This window comes from Pavona decussata, unplaced genomic scaffold (assembly GCF_977016875.1).
Source record: "Pavona decussata unplaced genomic scaffold, jaPavDecu1.1 SCAFFOLD_37, whole genome shotgun sequence".
In the NCBI taxonomy this organism is placed as follows: domain Eukaryota; kingdom Metazoa; phylum Cnidaria; class Anthozoa; order Scleractinia; family Agariciidae; genus Pavona; species Pavona decussata.
Window position 1 is genome coordinate 1,125,001 of NW_028145459.1, and position 15,129 is coordinate 1,140,129.

The following is a 15,129-nucleotide window of genomic DNA, read 5'->3' on the forward strand; positions in this document are numbered from 1 at the left end:
GGAAACAGTATCAGAATGGTTCTCCAGCAATCTTCTAACTCTTAACATATCTAAATGCAATTTTTTTATCTTTGGAAGTCCGCAAAACTAAATCGTATCCAAGAAGTTTCCATTCAAGTGAAGGACAATAGCATTGATAGAGCAACATCATTTAAATACTTGGCTGTAACACTTCACCAGTCTATGTCCTGGGCAGATCACGTCGATGCTATATGCATGAAGATTAACCGGAGGATATGCCTAATTAGAAACCTACTGCCATTACAAACCGGGGTTGCCTAATACAATACCCTAATCCTACCTCTTTTTGATTACGGAGACGTTGTATGGGGGGGGGGGGGGGGGACAAAAATAATGATACCCTGATGTCAGAATTGCAAATTCTACAAAATAAAGCTGCTAAAGTTATGTTGGAGCTTCCACCACGAAGCTCGTCAACTGAAGCGCTAAAGAGACTAGATTTCAAGCCTCTCTCTACGAGACGTTTTTTCCACCGTTGTACTTCAATCCACAAATGCCTAGTTGGATCGACTGATTTTGACTTTAATTTTAATAGAAATCATGCTGTTCATTCCCATAACCCAAGACGCTCTAACGGTTTTCGTTTGCCTCTTCCTCGAACTAACTGGGGTAAACAAACTTTTACTTTCAAAGCTGCGAAAGACTGTAACAGCCTCCCGATTGACCTAAAGGAAGCCGATGTTTTATCTGTTTTTAAAGCAAACCTGAAAACTTTTTTGAAAGACTTTGACTAATTTTAAACCTTGTTTTTATTTTTTACTCGATTACTTGACTTTCTTACTACTAGGAACATATTTGCTTTTATCTATTTTGTGTTTTGTTAGTTTTTGTATTTAGGTAAGTTAGGAGGGCTCCACTGAAAACCGCCTTGGCGAGTTGGACCCCTCATTAAATATTATTATTATTATTATTATTATTATTATTATTATTATTATTATTATTATTATTATTATTACTATTATTATTATTATTATTATTATTAGTAGTATTATTATTATTATTATTATCATCATCATCATCATCATCATCATCATCATCATCATCATCATCATCATCATCATTATTATTATTATTATTATTATTATTATTATTATTATTATTATTATTATAGGAGACAACATTTTAAGTATTATTTGCTTAATTTTTTCCCGTTGGGTGTTCCCGACTAATACTAAACTTCACATTGAGCACATCATGACGACCTTTTGATCATAGCTCCACACCTCTCCCCGGCAGTCATGGTAATTAATCATGAGCCAGTTGACTTCCTATTGGTCCAGAAAGGGGCGGGAATTTTTTTATTATTTATTATGTAATAATAATATTTTACAAAGAAGCCCTGTTATTTTCAACCAATCATAGGGCTATTCTTTCAGAATCTCACAGATGAGATACCTTAAATTGCTTGCTTGCTTGCTCTTGTTTCTTATCTACTTTGAATCATAACTGCAGAGCGAATCCTTAAGTGTAAAGACTTGTTATCAAGACGGTACGTTCTATTTGCTGGTTTCTAACAGCCTTTTTTCCCTTTTAGCGTCTTCCCCAAGGGGTTGTGTTCGTCAATACAGAAAAGGGATCGATCATCTCAACTTTCCGTCTGTCAAGTGAAAAAGCAGCAAAAGAATTGTGGGAAATGTACTCCAAAGGGACATTCCAGTCTATGCTACAAACGGCACTGGTGGAAAACGCGTTGACAGATGACCAGAAAAACCTGGAGAAACCTCTGGAGTTTAAAGTCACTCTTAAGGAAGAGCGCTTTGAAAAAATCAGAAAGAAACTTGAAGGTATTTTAGAATAAGTCACTGAACAGGTTGGGAAGATAGCGACGATTCAATCACGACAAAAATCCGCGTATATAAAGACCAAATTGATTTAAAACATGTAGGCTTAAATTTGTTGTTTATATATGTCAGTGCCAGACCGATTCGTTTTATCGTACAGTTCTTACTGTTGGATTAAAGAGGACTGTTCGTCTGAAAATCGTGACCAAAAGCATAGTCTGGCGATTTGTTTGGATTTTAATAAAAGACTTTACAGAAATTATACACCCATTCAAACCTGAACAAACTGGAAGCCCTTTGATAAAAAGACAGTAGGCAAACTCCAAAAATTTGGTTCCCATGTTTTCTCCAAAAAGTCCCGGCAGTGTTAAGCAGACAGATCTAACTGATATATTTAGATTTAGTTTTGCTATTTCGCCCGCCTCTGCCCTGGGTTCGCCTGTATTGTAGTGGTTATAATGTCTGCCTTGAATGCAGGAGACTAAGGTTCGACTCCTCATCTTTCACATAAATGATGCATCAGCGATTAACTCTGTAGTGTATGTTAATGCTAAATGAATCCTTGAAAATCCTACTGAGCGTTTATCCTCGTCTTTACAAAGGAAATGCGAGACAGCACGAAACCTCGGCGGGAATCGAGACCACGACCCCCCGGGTATTCACTAGGTAGGGATTTTTCTTTCCAAGGTGTCGAAAAATGGCATTTAATCCCCTACAAGACGTATTATTTATCAAGTGATGAACTGCATATCTTTCTCTGTGACTAAAATAAAATCCAAACTGTATGTAAGGTTAGCTTTGTTCTTCTTTTTAATCACTAACAGAGATTGAATGTGATCAAGAACAGGAGAAATTGCTTAGTTTCTCAAGCGAACAGGGTAATGAACATATATATATTTTTTGTTATTCCTAGTTATAAAATCCTTTCAACTTATTTCATTAAGTCTGCATAAGTAACAAATTCAAGTAACCTTGTGTATTTACAGGGAACAGCAGAGCTTTGAACGCTAGACGGATAATATTAGTCATTTCTGTATCATTAAGGATCATGATACTGAATCCGATGCAGAAAAACAAAATTCTGGTTTTAACAATAACCTTCATTGGGAACTTACATCAGCAATCTAAACCCTCTTGTGCATGCTCGGCTGAGATCGTGAAGGAAGCCTCTACAGTTCTGCACTAAAAAAGCCGGATTATGGGTACACTTAGCTTTCCTTGCAGAGAGAGCTCTTATTATAGAGAGAACCACTATTTTGGAATTTTCGAGATTTTGTCGTTAGCGCACGCATGTTAATTACATGTTACTTCTCAACCTGAGATTGTTTCAAAACAGACTCAAAGTTGTTTGTGAAACAATACTTAATGGTTAAATTGTTTATGAACAGGAAATATAATCTTAATTATTATCCTGCCCGCAGAAAACGGAAGCAGTGATGACGATGGCTACGAAATTGACATCGAGATTCCTCCAGGTAATGGATGTTATTTTAAGTATCGGCATGCAATTTAATGGCATGCAGTTTTATTTCAGCAAAATATAAAGTTTGATGGAACGTTGCATAGAGGTAAATTAAAGAAAATGTAAGTAACTTAACATTGAGACGAATGGTCTACATTCAGTGTTAGTGACACTCATGACATATTACCGTCCGTTTTGTGTCTCTTTGTTAAAGGAGTCTCTTGTTGGCCTGGATGTATTCATGGTTGTTATATAAATCATGCGAATCAAAAAATAGCACCTATTCTTTAATTATGTATATTTTCTGTGACCCTCTGGTTATTGTAATGTAGATGGTAAAGAAAAACAAAGAATATTTTACTTAGTTCGAAGATGAAGGTAAGGTGATCCCTCTCGTTTTTGGTCTTGCAGTGTTTCTGGGAACTAGAGCCAACTCTATTGGTGGATATGAGCTTGTTCTCAGGGAATATCAGAAAGAATTAGCAGAGCCCGCGGTACAAGGCAAAAACACCATCATCTGCGCACCAACAAACAGTGGAAAGACTTACGTTGCCATTGAAATTGCTAAGAATCATCTCGACTCGTTTGCAAGTGATGGTGACAAGACAAGTACATCAGGTAAGTCTTTCCTTATACTGCCAAATTTCAGTTTCCAATATTAGATAAAGTCAGTTAAATGTTCTTATTTAATTAACAGCTGGTAGCACAAGCAAGGAACCACGAGTTGTCTTCATTGTCAGCACAGTAAACCTTGTTCTTCAGCAAAAGGAGCGATTTGAAGCCTTTCTGGGAGACAAGTACTCAGTGGGTGAAATCTCCGGAGCGAACTCTACAGAGATCCCGCTCAAGTTCCTTCTGCAGAATCACAACGTCGTCGTGATGACGGCCCAGATCCTTGTCAACGCTTTGAAGAGTGAAGTTAGAGGGGAACGGGTGGAGCTGAAAGATATTAGTCTACTGTTGTTTGACGAGTGTCACCATGCTCATAAGGAACACCCCTATAACAGTATAATGGAGAATTATCTCGCTTTGAAGGCTCAAGCTGGACACCAGCACCGCTTACCACAAGTACGAAGAAACAGCTTTCTTTGATACATTTAAATACGTGGTGCTTCCAGTCATTCTATTCAATCATAGCTTTCATCTCAAGCTAAAATGACAAGGGGTTTTGATTAATTTTGAACTATTTCATAGTTATTTTAATAGCCCAGCTAATGTCTGCCTAAAGATCGAATCGTTGTTGTTGGTGGTGTTTTGTTTATGTTTGTATTTTTCCTTTGTTATTTCTGTTGATTTTGGAGTACTTGTCCCACTTCTGTGACAGTAATTTGCTCTTGACTCAGATGAAGATGATTTTACTTATTCTGTAGGACTTTTCTAGTCTAATGTCCTCTATTTATTCTCCTCATGATTAGATCGTTGGCTTGACAGCTTCCCTTGGTACGGGCAAAGCCAAGAGTGTGGAAAAAGCAGAGGAGCATATCATTCTCGTTTCTGCTAATCTAGATGCTAAAGTCATCTCAACCGTGAGGAAAAATCGGGCTGAGCTCGAAACATACGTGAATGTTCCTTCACGAGACACACATTTTGTACCCAAGGACGAGCATGATCCATTTGAAAAGATCATCTCCAAGGTAACTTTTGCCTTGTAAAGAAAATCAGGATGACATTTTTTTTTCTTCAAAGCCAGTAAGTGTGTTTGTAAGGATCCCCGCAACAAAATAAAATCACCTCATCTTGAAGGATTAATCATTAATTGATTGTTTCATTGATGTTAATTTTTAGTGAGGAGACCAAAATCAAATCAAGGGTCCTCTTAAAGACAAAAAAAAACTGAAATAAAAACTAAAACGTAGATTAGTAGTCATATAGAAATTACAAAATAGATGAACAAAATCATAACGTGGATGGATTATAAACTAAGATCTGATCAGCAAAAAATTGTTGAGCATATAGATAAAAGTAGAAGAGATGCGATGTGAACGTGTGTTTTGTTTATGTTTTTGTATTTTTTTGTTTTTTGTTTTTCATACTGCAGTATTTTTATAACGTTTTTCAGTTTTGCTTTCGTTTTCAATGTTGTAAGCTATTATATTCATACTACTACTTTTCTTTTAGGGGGGGATGGGTGGGTTAGGCTCTTGGCAAGTCTCAATGGTGTTTTCTCTGTTTTGACAAGGTGATGGACAAAGTTGAAGCCCAAGTTAAAAGGTTAAAAGGAAAATCCTTCAAAGTTGGACCTCCAGACAAAGCTGGCCAACAGTATCGCCAGTGGGTAGAGGAGCTCTACAAAGATTCTGTGGCAGATGGGGACCGGTACCTGGTGACTTTCACTGAACATCTACGAGAGTATCACGTCGCACTAACTTTGAACACGTACACACGCATGAAGAATGCAAGAAAATATCTCGACAAATACTTCGATCAATTGGATACCGAAAAATTCACAGAAACTGACAAAAACTTGTTGAAGCTTTTCAAGAAAGCGATGGAAGCGTTGGAAACATACATCAAGAAAGATGGAGAGCCTCAGAATCCGCGGTTGATGAAACTCAAAGAGTTGCTGTTAGAGAACTACGAAAACGACAAACCTCAGCAAGGCAAGGAAGATCAGTGCAACAAGAAGGAAGACGGTGAGGGGGACGGTAAAGACGAATGCAAAGATGATCAAAGTCCAGGGGTAACAGATCATATGGACGAGAAAACCATGAAAAGCACCAAGGATGCATCCGAAAAAGGATGTAAAGATGCTAAAGAGGATGTAGAAAATGAGGAAAACCACCTAGGAAATGAAGATGATGCGTCTCTGACAGCGGAAGAGAGTGCTGTGAAATGTGGTAGTGAAGATTCGAACCAAAAGGCTCCATTGGAAAAGATGGAAAAATGTGCCCCAGAAGATGCCGGCAGTGAACACGGTCTACAGAAACGAGATGATCTGGGCGACAGCGATGCCAGTCAAACGGTTCAGGACGCTGGTGAATCGGAGTATGATAACAGCAATAAGTCTAAAGCAAAGAAAGATGAAGATGCCAAAACGAAGGAAGACTCCTCAGGAGAAGACAATTCATCTGATGAAAAAAGCGCTTATCATCCAGAGTGGGTGGGTCCTAAAGGTATCCTGTTTACAAGAACTCGTGAGTCCACAGACGCGTTATTAGACTGGATTAAAGAAACGGAAGAACTGAATGCTGTTCTGAGGCCTGAGCCTCTTGTTGGAAGTGGAGACGGCAACAGTAAGTACAAGTGTCTCTTTTTTTTTTGTCAAAGAACTGTAATTGAAGGATTGTAATCAAGCCCACTTGGAACTATACTTTTGCGAGAAATATTCCAGTAAACATCTGAGTCTCGAAGTCGTTGACGTAACCTTACTCTTCTTTGTTATTTGTCTGGAAGCACCTTGAAAAAAGCAAACTGCCTCTAAGTCCTACATTGCGTCTTTTTACCTCGGAAATTAATATTCTTAAAGTTTTCTTTTCTTTGTGCATTGATTTGCTCCGATTGTTAAAGAGGCCATTTTACAGTTGTGTGTTTAGGCGTCGTCCACACGTATCCGGAAATTTGTGAAAACGCAAAAATTTTTTACGAATACGGCTTGCGTCCACACGTATCCAGCGTATTTTCCGGCCGTATCCGGAAATTTTTGAAAACGCTCTCCAGAGTGGAAATTTTTTTATCCGATACGAATACGTATACGTGTGGACGGTCGTATCCGGAAATTTTCGAATACGCTTTCGTCATTCTCTTGGATCCAGTCTTCACGGCAAGCATTATAAACAAACATGGCGTACAGCAAGGTTGTAGCTTCTTTGTTAGTTGCTCTGACTCTGGTTTGATATCATGCTTTCAGATAAATGCAGCTGTGATAAATTTACACAACCAATACATTAGAGATCGACAGGATGTTTTGAGATTATTATCAATGAACAGTGGGCATCATAAAGTTAAAAAAAGAGCGAACCATCACCGAAGGTGATTCTGGACGCGACCAGGAAGGACAAGCGCATGGTGGGACAATTTTATCAATGGCAGAATGATCGAAGAAGAATGTAGACAGAATTTTAGTACTGGGTACTAGAGCAAATCAGAGAATTTCCGAATACAATCGGATACGTGTGGACGGCTGAAAACGATTCGAATACGCTGCGTGTGGACGCGAAAATTTTCGCATCCGCAAAAAAATATTTGCGGAAAAAAAAATTTTCCGGATACGTGTGGACATGTTAGTGACCTGGGCCAGGATTGGAAGCGAGGCTGAGGGTGACCTTGTTTTGATACAAACCTCGCGTTTTTTTATACAGCTATTTCAACTAACGTTGTCGGTTCAAAGCATGAAGCTTAAAGACAAGACCGAAAGTTTACGTGGGATTTTCATGAATAAATTCATCAAAATCAGTCATGCCTGGAGAAAACAATAGGTTGTAATTAGCAGTACAATGACCTGCACGTGCAGGGATGATTTTGATGAAATTATTCATAAAAAATAATCCGACAAAACATTGCGGTCTTGACTTTTAGCTTTATTTTGATCCGACAACGTTAATTGAAATAGCTGTATGTAAGTGCAAACTAGTTAACATAAGAAGAGAGAGAGATCTACATTTGAAAAGTAGTAAGGTTTGTATCAAAACCAGGTCACCCCCAGCCTCGCTTCCAATCCGCAAGGCCAGTGACTAAGCACACATCTGTAAAATGGCCTATTCGCTGCTACTTTTTTTATTGTTGTTGTTTTGTTTTGTTTTGTTTTCTTTCGTTTTTTTCTGGTTCACCAAAGAGCCCACGTGCATAAGCCTTTTGCCATAAATACAGATGATTTGCATTTGGGCTTAAAAAAATGCTAATGAAATTCGAAAGATTTTAAAAGCCAAACTGCGCTTATTTTCATCGTATTTTTAATTTCATTTTCAGTTGGAATGACTCAGAAAGAGCAGGAGGGAGTCATCAAGCGATTTAAAACGGGGGAAAAGAATCTTCTTCTGGCGACCAGCGTAGCTGAAGAAGGGCTTGACATTAGTGATTGTAACTATGTCATCCGTTACGACATGATGGGAAACGAGATATCCTCAGTGCAATCACGAGGGCGTGTCAGGTATGATCGAGACAATAAAAATTAACCCTCGTCCGCATTTTATAAACAGAGAGATTTGCATAACTATTTTGATCTGTCCTTTTGTCTTGTGTTGATCGCGATTTAAAGATATAGTGCCCAAAGAAGACTTGTTATGCAAACCTTAAAATATGAACTCCCATAGCAGAAACACAAATTTATTAAAGAAGTTCTTTAAAACGTTTTGTTTACTGTAATCGCTTGCTAATGATCTGATGATCTGGCTCGTAATCTGAGGAGATTACTCCAGTAAACCAGTGGGAGGTTGTATCTACCCCCATCCCGATTAAAGCTGGGACGTCTTGTCCAGATATGGATTGCCTCCTGTGCTCCTCTTTCAAACCACTTCGGTTCCACCGACTTCCAAGATCTTTGTAGTTTTGAAATAAATGCTATGGTTCGAACCGTCGGCATTTATTCGTTGTGAAACCTCCGGCGTAATAGAGCTTGGCATTTACTCATTCACGGATCTAGAAAAATCATTTCCGAGGCGAGGTCACTTAGTGATCACGGTTGAAGGTCTAACCGAAAGCTTTTTGTCACCAGCAAGCTAATCTATTTAACGTAAGTTTCTATAACACTTCTTCAATAAGGTTTTTTTTTGGATAGATGAATTTTTTAAGATGCAGCACAAGTTAAATCATTTTTGGCACAAAGTCGATCACGGCTTGAAATTCCAAAATTAAACGCAGCATAAATACATGAATGCGCTCTGCTAAGCTGTTGCGACAAACAATAAAACTCAGTTCAGTGCGCTCAGTCATCACATCACTCGATCTGTTTGCTCGACTATTCAACAGGGCAGTAAAAGGAAAGTACAGCGTGTTGGTGGGTCATTCAGGAGCTATGAAAAGGGAACACACAAGTAATTTTCGAGAATTCCTCATGACTGAAGCTCTTACTAAAGTACAGGGAATGGATCCTGAAAAATTCACCGTTACGGTATGTATGCCTGCCTCAAGCTAAAAGGTATCACCGAAATGGACTCCATAAACAGGTTTTCCACATCTGATATGAGATCAGTAGTCTGTTCAACTAAAAAGATTCTATTTGGCCGTCCGTTTGTATTCTGTTAACGCACCGATGACGTCAGAACGTGGTAAGAACAAAGAAAAGGGTCGTAGCGAGGCTGATGTTCTTACCACGTTTTCATCTCCCCTATGTCTGATTGTCATCGATGATCAGAGTCAGACACTCACGGCCAAATGACCTAATGGAATCTATTCGTTTTATACATTGTTATTATATGGGCTACATTTTTTTTTTTTTCAAAAATCGTCGTAGTAATGATTTTCGGAGGAATTGAGAGTGTAAGTTTGGTTTGACCCCATTTATGATCTAAAACAAGAGAGTTGGCCAAAGAGAGGCTAAGAAAAGTTTGTGATTAGGTAACAGTCACCTTAGTTTATGCCAACCTTTACAAAGGAGGACCCCGAGAACTTTCCGCGACTCATAAATGACATCATGCGTACTTCAATTACAAATTTCTCTGAATTAATCAAAACGCAGGTTTTGCATTGCCCATTTTATAAAAAGCTGTAACACTGGCAACACTCGCAACTCGTCTCGCAATAATGTTATGACACAAGTTGCACCAATAGTTGCCTAGTGTAACATGCCTTGAGATAAACAAAGTCTTGTAATTTTTCGCAACCGTTGCGAGAAGCAATAAGTAGGAGTTGGTGCTACTTTATGCAACGATGACTGCAACACAAACAGTGCGAGATATGTTCATTTTAGGGTATCTTACACAAGGCAATGTTTGCCCCAACTTGTGTCTAAGCCTATTCAATTCAACTTTTCCGTGGAGCGAATCTGACTAAGCCTAACGCTCGAAACGTCAGCACTCCAAACTCTTTACAGTGGCCAATTTGCCTTTAGTTATCAACTATGTTGATAAACCAAACATTCGTTTCTTCTCCACACCGACGCAGCCCGCAGTTTCTCTAGAAACCAACAGCTTATCCGTTTGTGTCTTATTCAGAATTAGTAATTGTTGCAGCTGATCATATCAATGTACCGAAAGGGGTTTAAAAAAAGATTGAACCTAAATGACATTTTATAGACTAAGCATTAACTGACGCGATTCTGTCATTAGAGTTGAATTAGAGAATAGGTTCGAAATTGTGAACTGATGCTGCTTTCGAACTTGATATAGACCATTAGTTTTTTTATAGCACTACCTCACACTACCTCCTCAGTCTGCTGGCAGTGTGATATAACACACTTGATTAAACCAGCGCTGCATAGTTTCCTGTGGAAGTAAGCGATTTTTTTTTTAAATAATAAGTTGAGTTTATTTTCAGGGGGTCCTCTAAAATGAAAAATAGAGACAAGTAACAAAACAAATACAAATACGAAATTTATTCTACGTTCTTCGCCCTTGTTAGGTAAAACAAATTCAACGTAAGATCTCTCAGGATCGCTACCTTAAGAAGCATTTGTGTGCTATGCAGAAGTCAGTTATTATTCCTGATGATGTGACGTTCCTCTGCCGAAAGTGCAAGCAGTTGGTATGCCAGGCACATGACATCCGCCGCATCAAAGGCAGTCACCATGTTATCATCAGCCGTGACGTCCGGGATAATAAGGTAAATCACTCTCTTGAGTTGTTTTACTGCCGCTAACATATTTGTTTGTTTGTTTTAATTTGTTCTCCTTCCTTTTTAAAGGGGGCTTCGTCATAGGGATATGAAGGCTTTTGGGTCAAAACTCTGCTGAAATTAAAATTAAGTATTTTGTCTTGTTCCCGAATTGTTTTTAAAGCACCAACAAAACAATGTGAAGTGATTTGATCAGCGGAAGAGCAATGAAACCACTTTTAGAGACATTTCCACTACACATGGAAAGAACTTGAAAAATCAGGCAATATTTCTTTCAAACCGCTAACCATACATACTGGCCTTTCTCCACCAAGAACACTTATTATAGCTTTAGAGGCCGAGTAACTTTTAAAAGTTCAAGGGACGCGTTAAAGACAAAGACAAAGAAGTAATGCTTGTAAGTGCCAAAATATTAGAGTTAGCACCAACTGTTTCGAGATTAGCTCTTCCAGATGACAAATTATGTCGTTCATGTCCGTCGATTTGCTTATGCTGTGCTGTAACCATGCACGACAACAACCTTGATCATTATGATCGGCATCACGTTCGTGCTATATAAACAATCAAGCCTTTTTCAAATTAACAACACTCGCAGCAGGTCTCAGTTTAATCCAGATTGGCATCGATCAAGTATCGCATTTTTTAGCCCCATGCCTAAACAGCTCAGGCATTCACCCTACTGATAAGCGAAATCCTTTCTGTTTCACTTATTTCAAAGGTGGACGTAAGGGAGCATCCCAATCCCAAGAAAATTGATGACATAGAAATGAACAAGAAGATTTTTTGCAAGAAGTGTAACGAGGACTGGGGCGTGACAGCCCTGATTTGCAATGTGGAGTGGATGTGTATCAAGATCAACAGCTTCGTTCTGGAGTTCCCAGACAAGGATCGTCCCAGGAGGATCTTTAAAAAATGGAAAGATTTGCCTTTTGGCATTCAAGAGGCGAGCCTTGAAGAGATTCTGCATCTTGGTGCAGAAAATGGGGCAGATAATGATCTCCTAGACGTGGACTTTTAGTCGAACTGTATTTTGATTGAGATGGGCAACGACATGAAGTACCCGAAAAAGCTTAAGTTGCTCATGGAAACTTTTTTTTTAATTTATTATTATTATATATTTTTTTTAACTTTTAATTTTCCCGCGCTCTTCAAGATTCAGCTAAAATCTTTTAGGTCTAGGGACATTACTTAGTTTTGAAGAGTCACAATGGATCGACTTATAGCCTTGGTGAAGACTCTTCTGGTGTTGCGTGTTTTTATGCTGTATTCAAAAATGGAGATGTGTGCATGCAGGTGTGATATCGTCAAGAGGCGGGAATGTTTAAGACCGATAGAAAAATTTAGTTTCAGTTTACTGCTAACTAAGATGAAATTTTCACCATCAAAAATACGGAAAAAGTGCACTGAAATTTACATATTTTGCTACAGGCCTCCACCAAAAATACCAAAATGTTGAGAAGAAGCGCCTTCAGAGTGTTACCTGTTAACTGTAAAAGCAATATTTCCTGGAAGACCGACGGGATTGAAATATAGATAGGCTTGTTAGAAATAGCAAGTGGAAACGAACTCAATAACTGCGAGAAAGGATTTTCTAGCGCGTATAGCTCTTAATGTATTTGTTTAGTATATCTGTCACTTTAGCTACATATGGCAGTTATTATTGTAATGCTTGTCTAAGGCCAAAAGTTTCTTTCAGGGTACAAGAGTGCATGAATTGCTTTAACAGGCTCCAAGCCGATAGGAAAACAGTGTCATGTATATGTTATGAAAATAAACTTGAAAGGATACACTGAGTATGTCGTTTCTGTGTCTGTTTAGCGGTGACAAATTGGTGGCCGTGAAGGCTATTGCAAGCATAGGCACCCAACAGTTAATGTCGACGGAACATCTGTTCGGGAAGACATTACCCGCCACAGAAATTCGGATTAAATTGCGAAGAAAAAAACAAACGCCGGTTTTCTTCATCGAAAGGTCACCTCAAACTTTCGCAGCAATAAAAAACTAATTCTTTTAGTTTTCGCGGAGAGGCAAAAAATGTTTAATGTTCAAACAAAGGCCAGCTAGTATTTTCAGAAAGCCACAGGCAGGTTTTGGTGATTCGGAGGATGAATCGTTACCCGTCTTGGCTCTTTCTAGTTTTTCTCAATTTCTTGAAAGAGTCGTTTATTCAAAACTGTCTGGTAAATTATTTACATACATTGGGTATTTTGTCCAATAACCAAAACGGCTTAAGAAAAGATCACTCCACTTCACTCAGCTTTGATTGATTTGTGCGACAAAATTTTTTCCTACTTTTATCGATGCGGATTTACACTAGGTGCAGTTCACCATAATATCCTCTTGCACAAGCTTGAATATTATGGAATTCGCGGACTAACGTTAGAGTGAATTTAAAGATATCTTACAAACAGATTACAATTTGTTGAATTTAACGATCATTCTTCCTCTCTTCACGGCATTTTGTGGGAATTACCACAAGGTGCAATTGTTGGCCCCGTCGCTTTTGTTTTGTTTTTTTTTTTTTGTATTAGCGATTTAAATAACGTATCCAAACGTTCTGATCTGGTGCAGTGTTTGCAGATGATATTACAAATCTGTTTCTTTCTCGTAAAGAGCCAAACGTTTTAGTTAATACTTTGAACTCTGAGTTTGAGAGATTATCGCACTGGATAAGCTCTCCCTAAATTTAAAAAAACTAAATTTATGTAATTTAAATCAAGACAGAAAAGGCAAGATCTTAGCTTGCGTGTCTACATAAACGAGCTGGAAATCGAGCAAATTAAAGAGACTGGTCTTTTTAGGTACCTCCTTTGACGACAACTTGTTTCGGAAGGCTCACATTTCACATCAAGCAAACAAAACTTCAAAATCGATGGGAATAAACTATAAATCAAATTCTTATTTCCAAAATCGGCCTCAAGAGTCTGTGCTATTCAATAATTTATCCGTATCTTTTGTGATTTTACAAAAACGAGTCATCAGAATAATAAATAAGTCCAATCATATACCTAAATTCCATGAGGTGCTGCAGAAGTACAGAAATATTTAAAGAAAACACATTTCAAAGAAAGATATGGTTCCGAAATTAATTCAATCTGTTGGCTTCGCTGGACTCGTTTGTTAGGTCGTAAGAGAGAATTGCGGAAAACAAATAAACATTTGAATATAATTTTGGGGTTTTTATTTTTTATACAGTCTTTTATTTATATACAGTATTTATTCGATGACCGCCATGGGCGCTTAGTCAAGGGTGGGCGCTTATTATTTCCCCAACATTTCAGTAAGCGTGGACATTTTTAGCGAATAGCAAAACAAGGGATAACAAGTTTATGCCGCTTCACTTATACAATTAGACAAAACAAAGTTCAAAAGCTAACATGAACCAGCCATAAGCAATATAAAACAAACAATATTCCCAAATCACATCAGTTCAAATTCTTAAAAATATCCGCAACATAACAACCGAGGTACAAATCGTGGCTTTCCATACCATATATTGGCTTTTGACGTAGTGGGAATTTTCCTACGAGGTGTGCAATAAGTTTCGTATTGTTTTTACTGTTTTACTGCTTATTTTCTTTTTCTTAATTTATCAAATTTTCCCCATGAAATCTTCTTTTTATAAAAATCCCAATATTTTACTTGTATTTTCTTCACTGTTGGGCACTAACCATCGGCAAATGTTCACACAGTGCCTTTGAGGTCGGCACTCACAAAGGGACTAGTCCCGCGACTAGCTATAGTCCCAGCTACGAAGTCCTTCGTGGGAACTACCTATTGTCATTAAAAAAAAAGTTAAAAGGACTTTAGTCCCACGAATTCAAACTCATGGGATCAGCCGCAAGGACTTGTCAGTAAAGTGTCCCTTAGTGTTAACTGTCCGTTAGACAAGTTACAAGTTACCTGCGACCAAACAAAAAAAGTAAACAAAATGCTGATCAGCATTTTATAAGTTCCCCCCAAATTTTCCCCCTGCCGAGGATGCTTGACCGACAGTTACATTTCAAAATTTAATTGGATCTTTTCTTTTTTTCCACTTTACCTAGAGATTAAATCTTGGAATTGTCTACATTAAATGAAAGGTCTTGATCGAATAGTGAATTTTTACTGGTTCTATGTCAACAATATACAACTCTGGAAAGAAACTCCCAGTAATTT

General features: G+C 38.1%; 1 protein-coding gene across 1 annotated transcript in view; it reads left to right on the forward strand.

The window, feature by feature from the left end:
• Positions 1 to 12,764, forward strand: part of LOC146483913 (ATP-dependent RNA helicase DHX58-like) — a 19,846-nt gene extending 7,082 nt beyond the window's left edge. Inside the window, exons 4-14 of the mRNA XM_085105246.1 lie at positions 1,556 to 1,805; positions 2,627 to 2,680; positions 3,224 to 3,277; positions 3,676 to 3,882; positions 3,962 to 4,332; positions 4,680 to 4,898; positions 5,444 to 6,497; positions 8,170 to 8,350; positions 9,169 to 9,310; positions 10,759 to 10,959; positions 11,690 to 12,764. Coding sequence (XP_084961372.1) covers positions 1,556 to 1,805; positions 2,627 to 2,680; positions 3,224 to 3,277; positions 3,676 to 3,882; positions 3,962 to 4,332; positions 4,680 to 4,898; positions 5,444 to 6,497; positions 8,170 to 8,350; positions 9,169 to 9,310; positions 10,759 to 10,959; positions 11,690 to 11,989 — 3,033 coding nt within the window. The 3' untranslated portion in view covers positions 11,990 to 12,764. The remainder of the gene's footprint in view (positions 1 to 1,555; positions 1,806 to 2,626; positions 2,681 to 3,223; positions 3,278 to 3,675; positions 3,883 to 3,961; positions 4,333 to 4,679; positions 4,899 to 5,443; positions 6,498 to 8,169; positions 8,351 to 9,168; positions 9,311 to 10,758; positions 10,960 to 11,689) is intronic.
• The last annotated feature ends 2,365 nt before the right edge of the window (positions 12,765 to 15,129 follow it).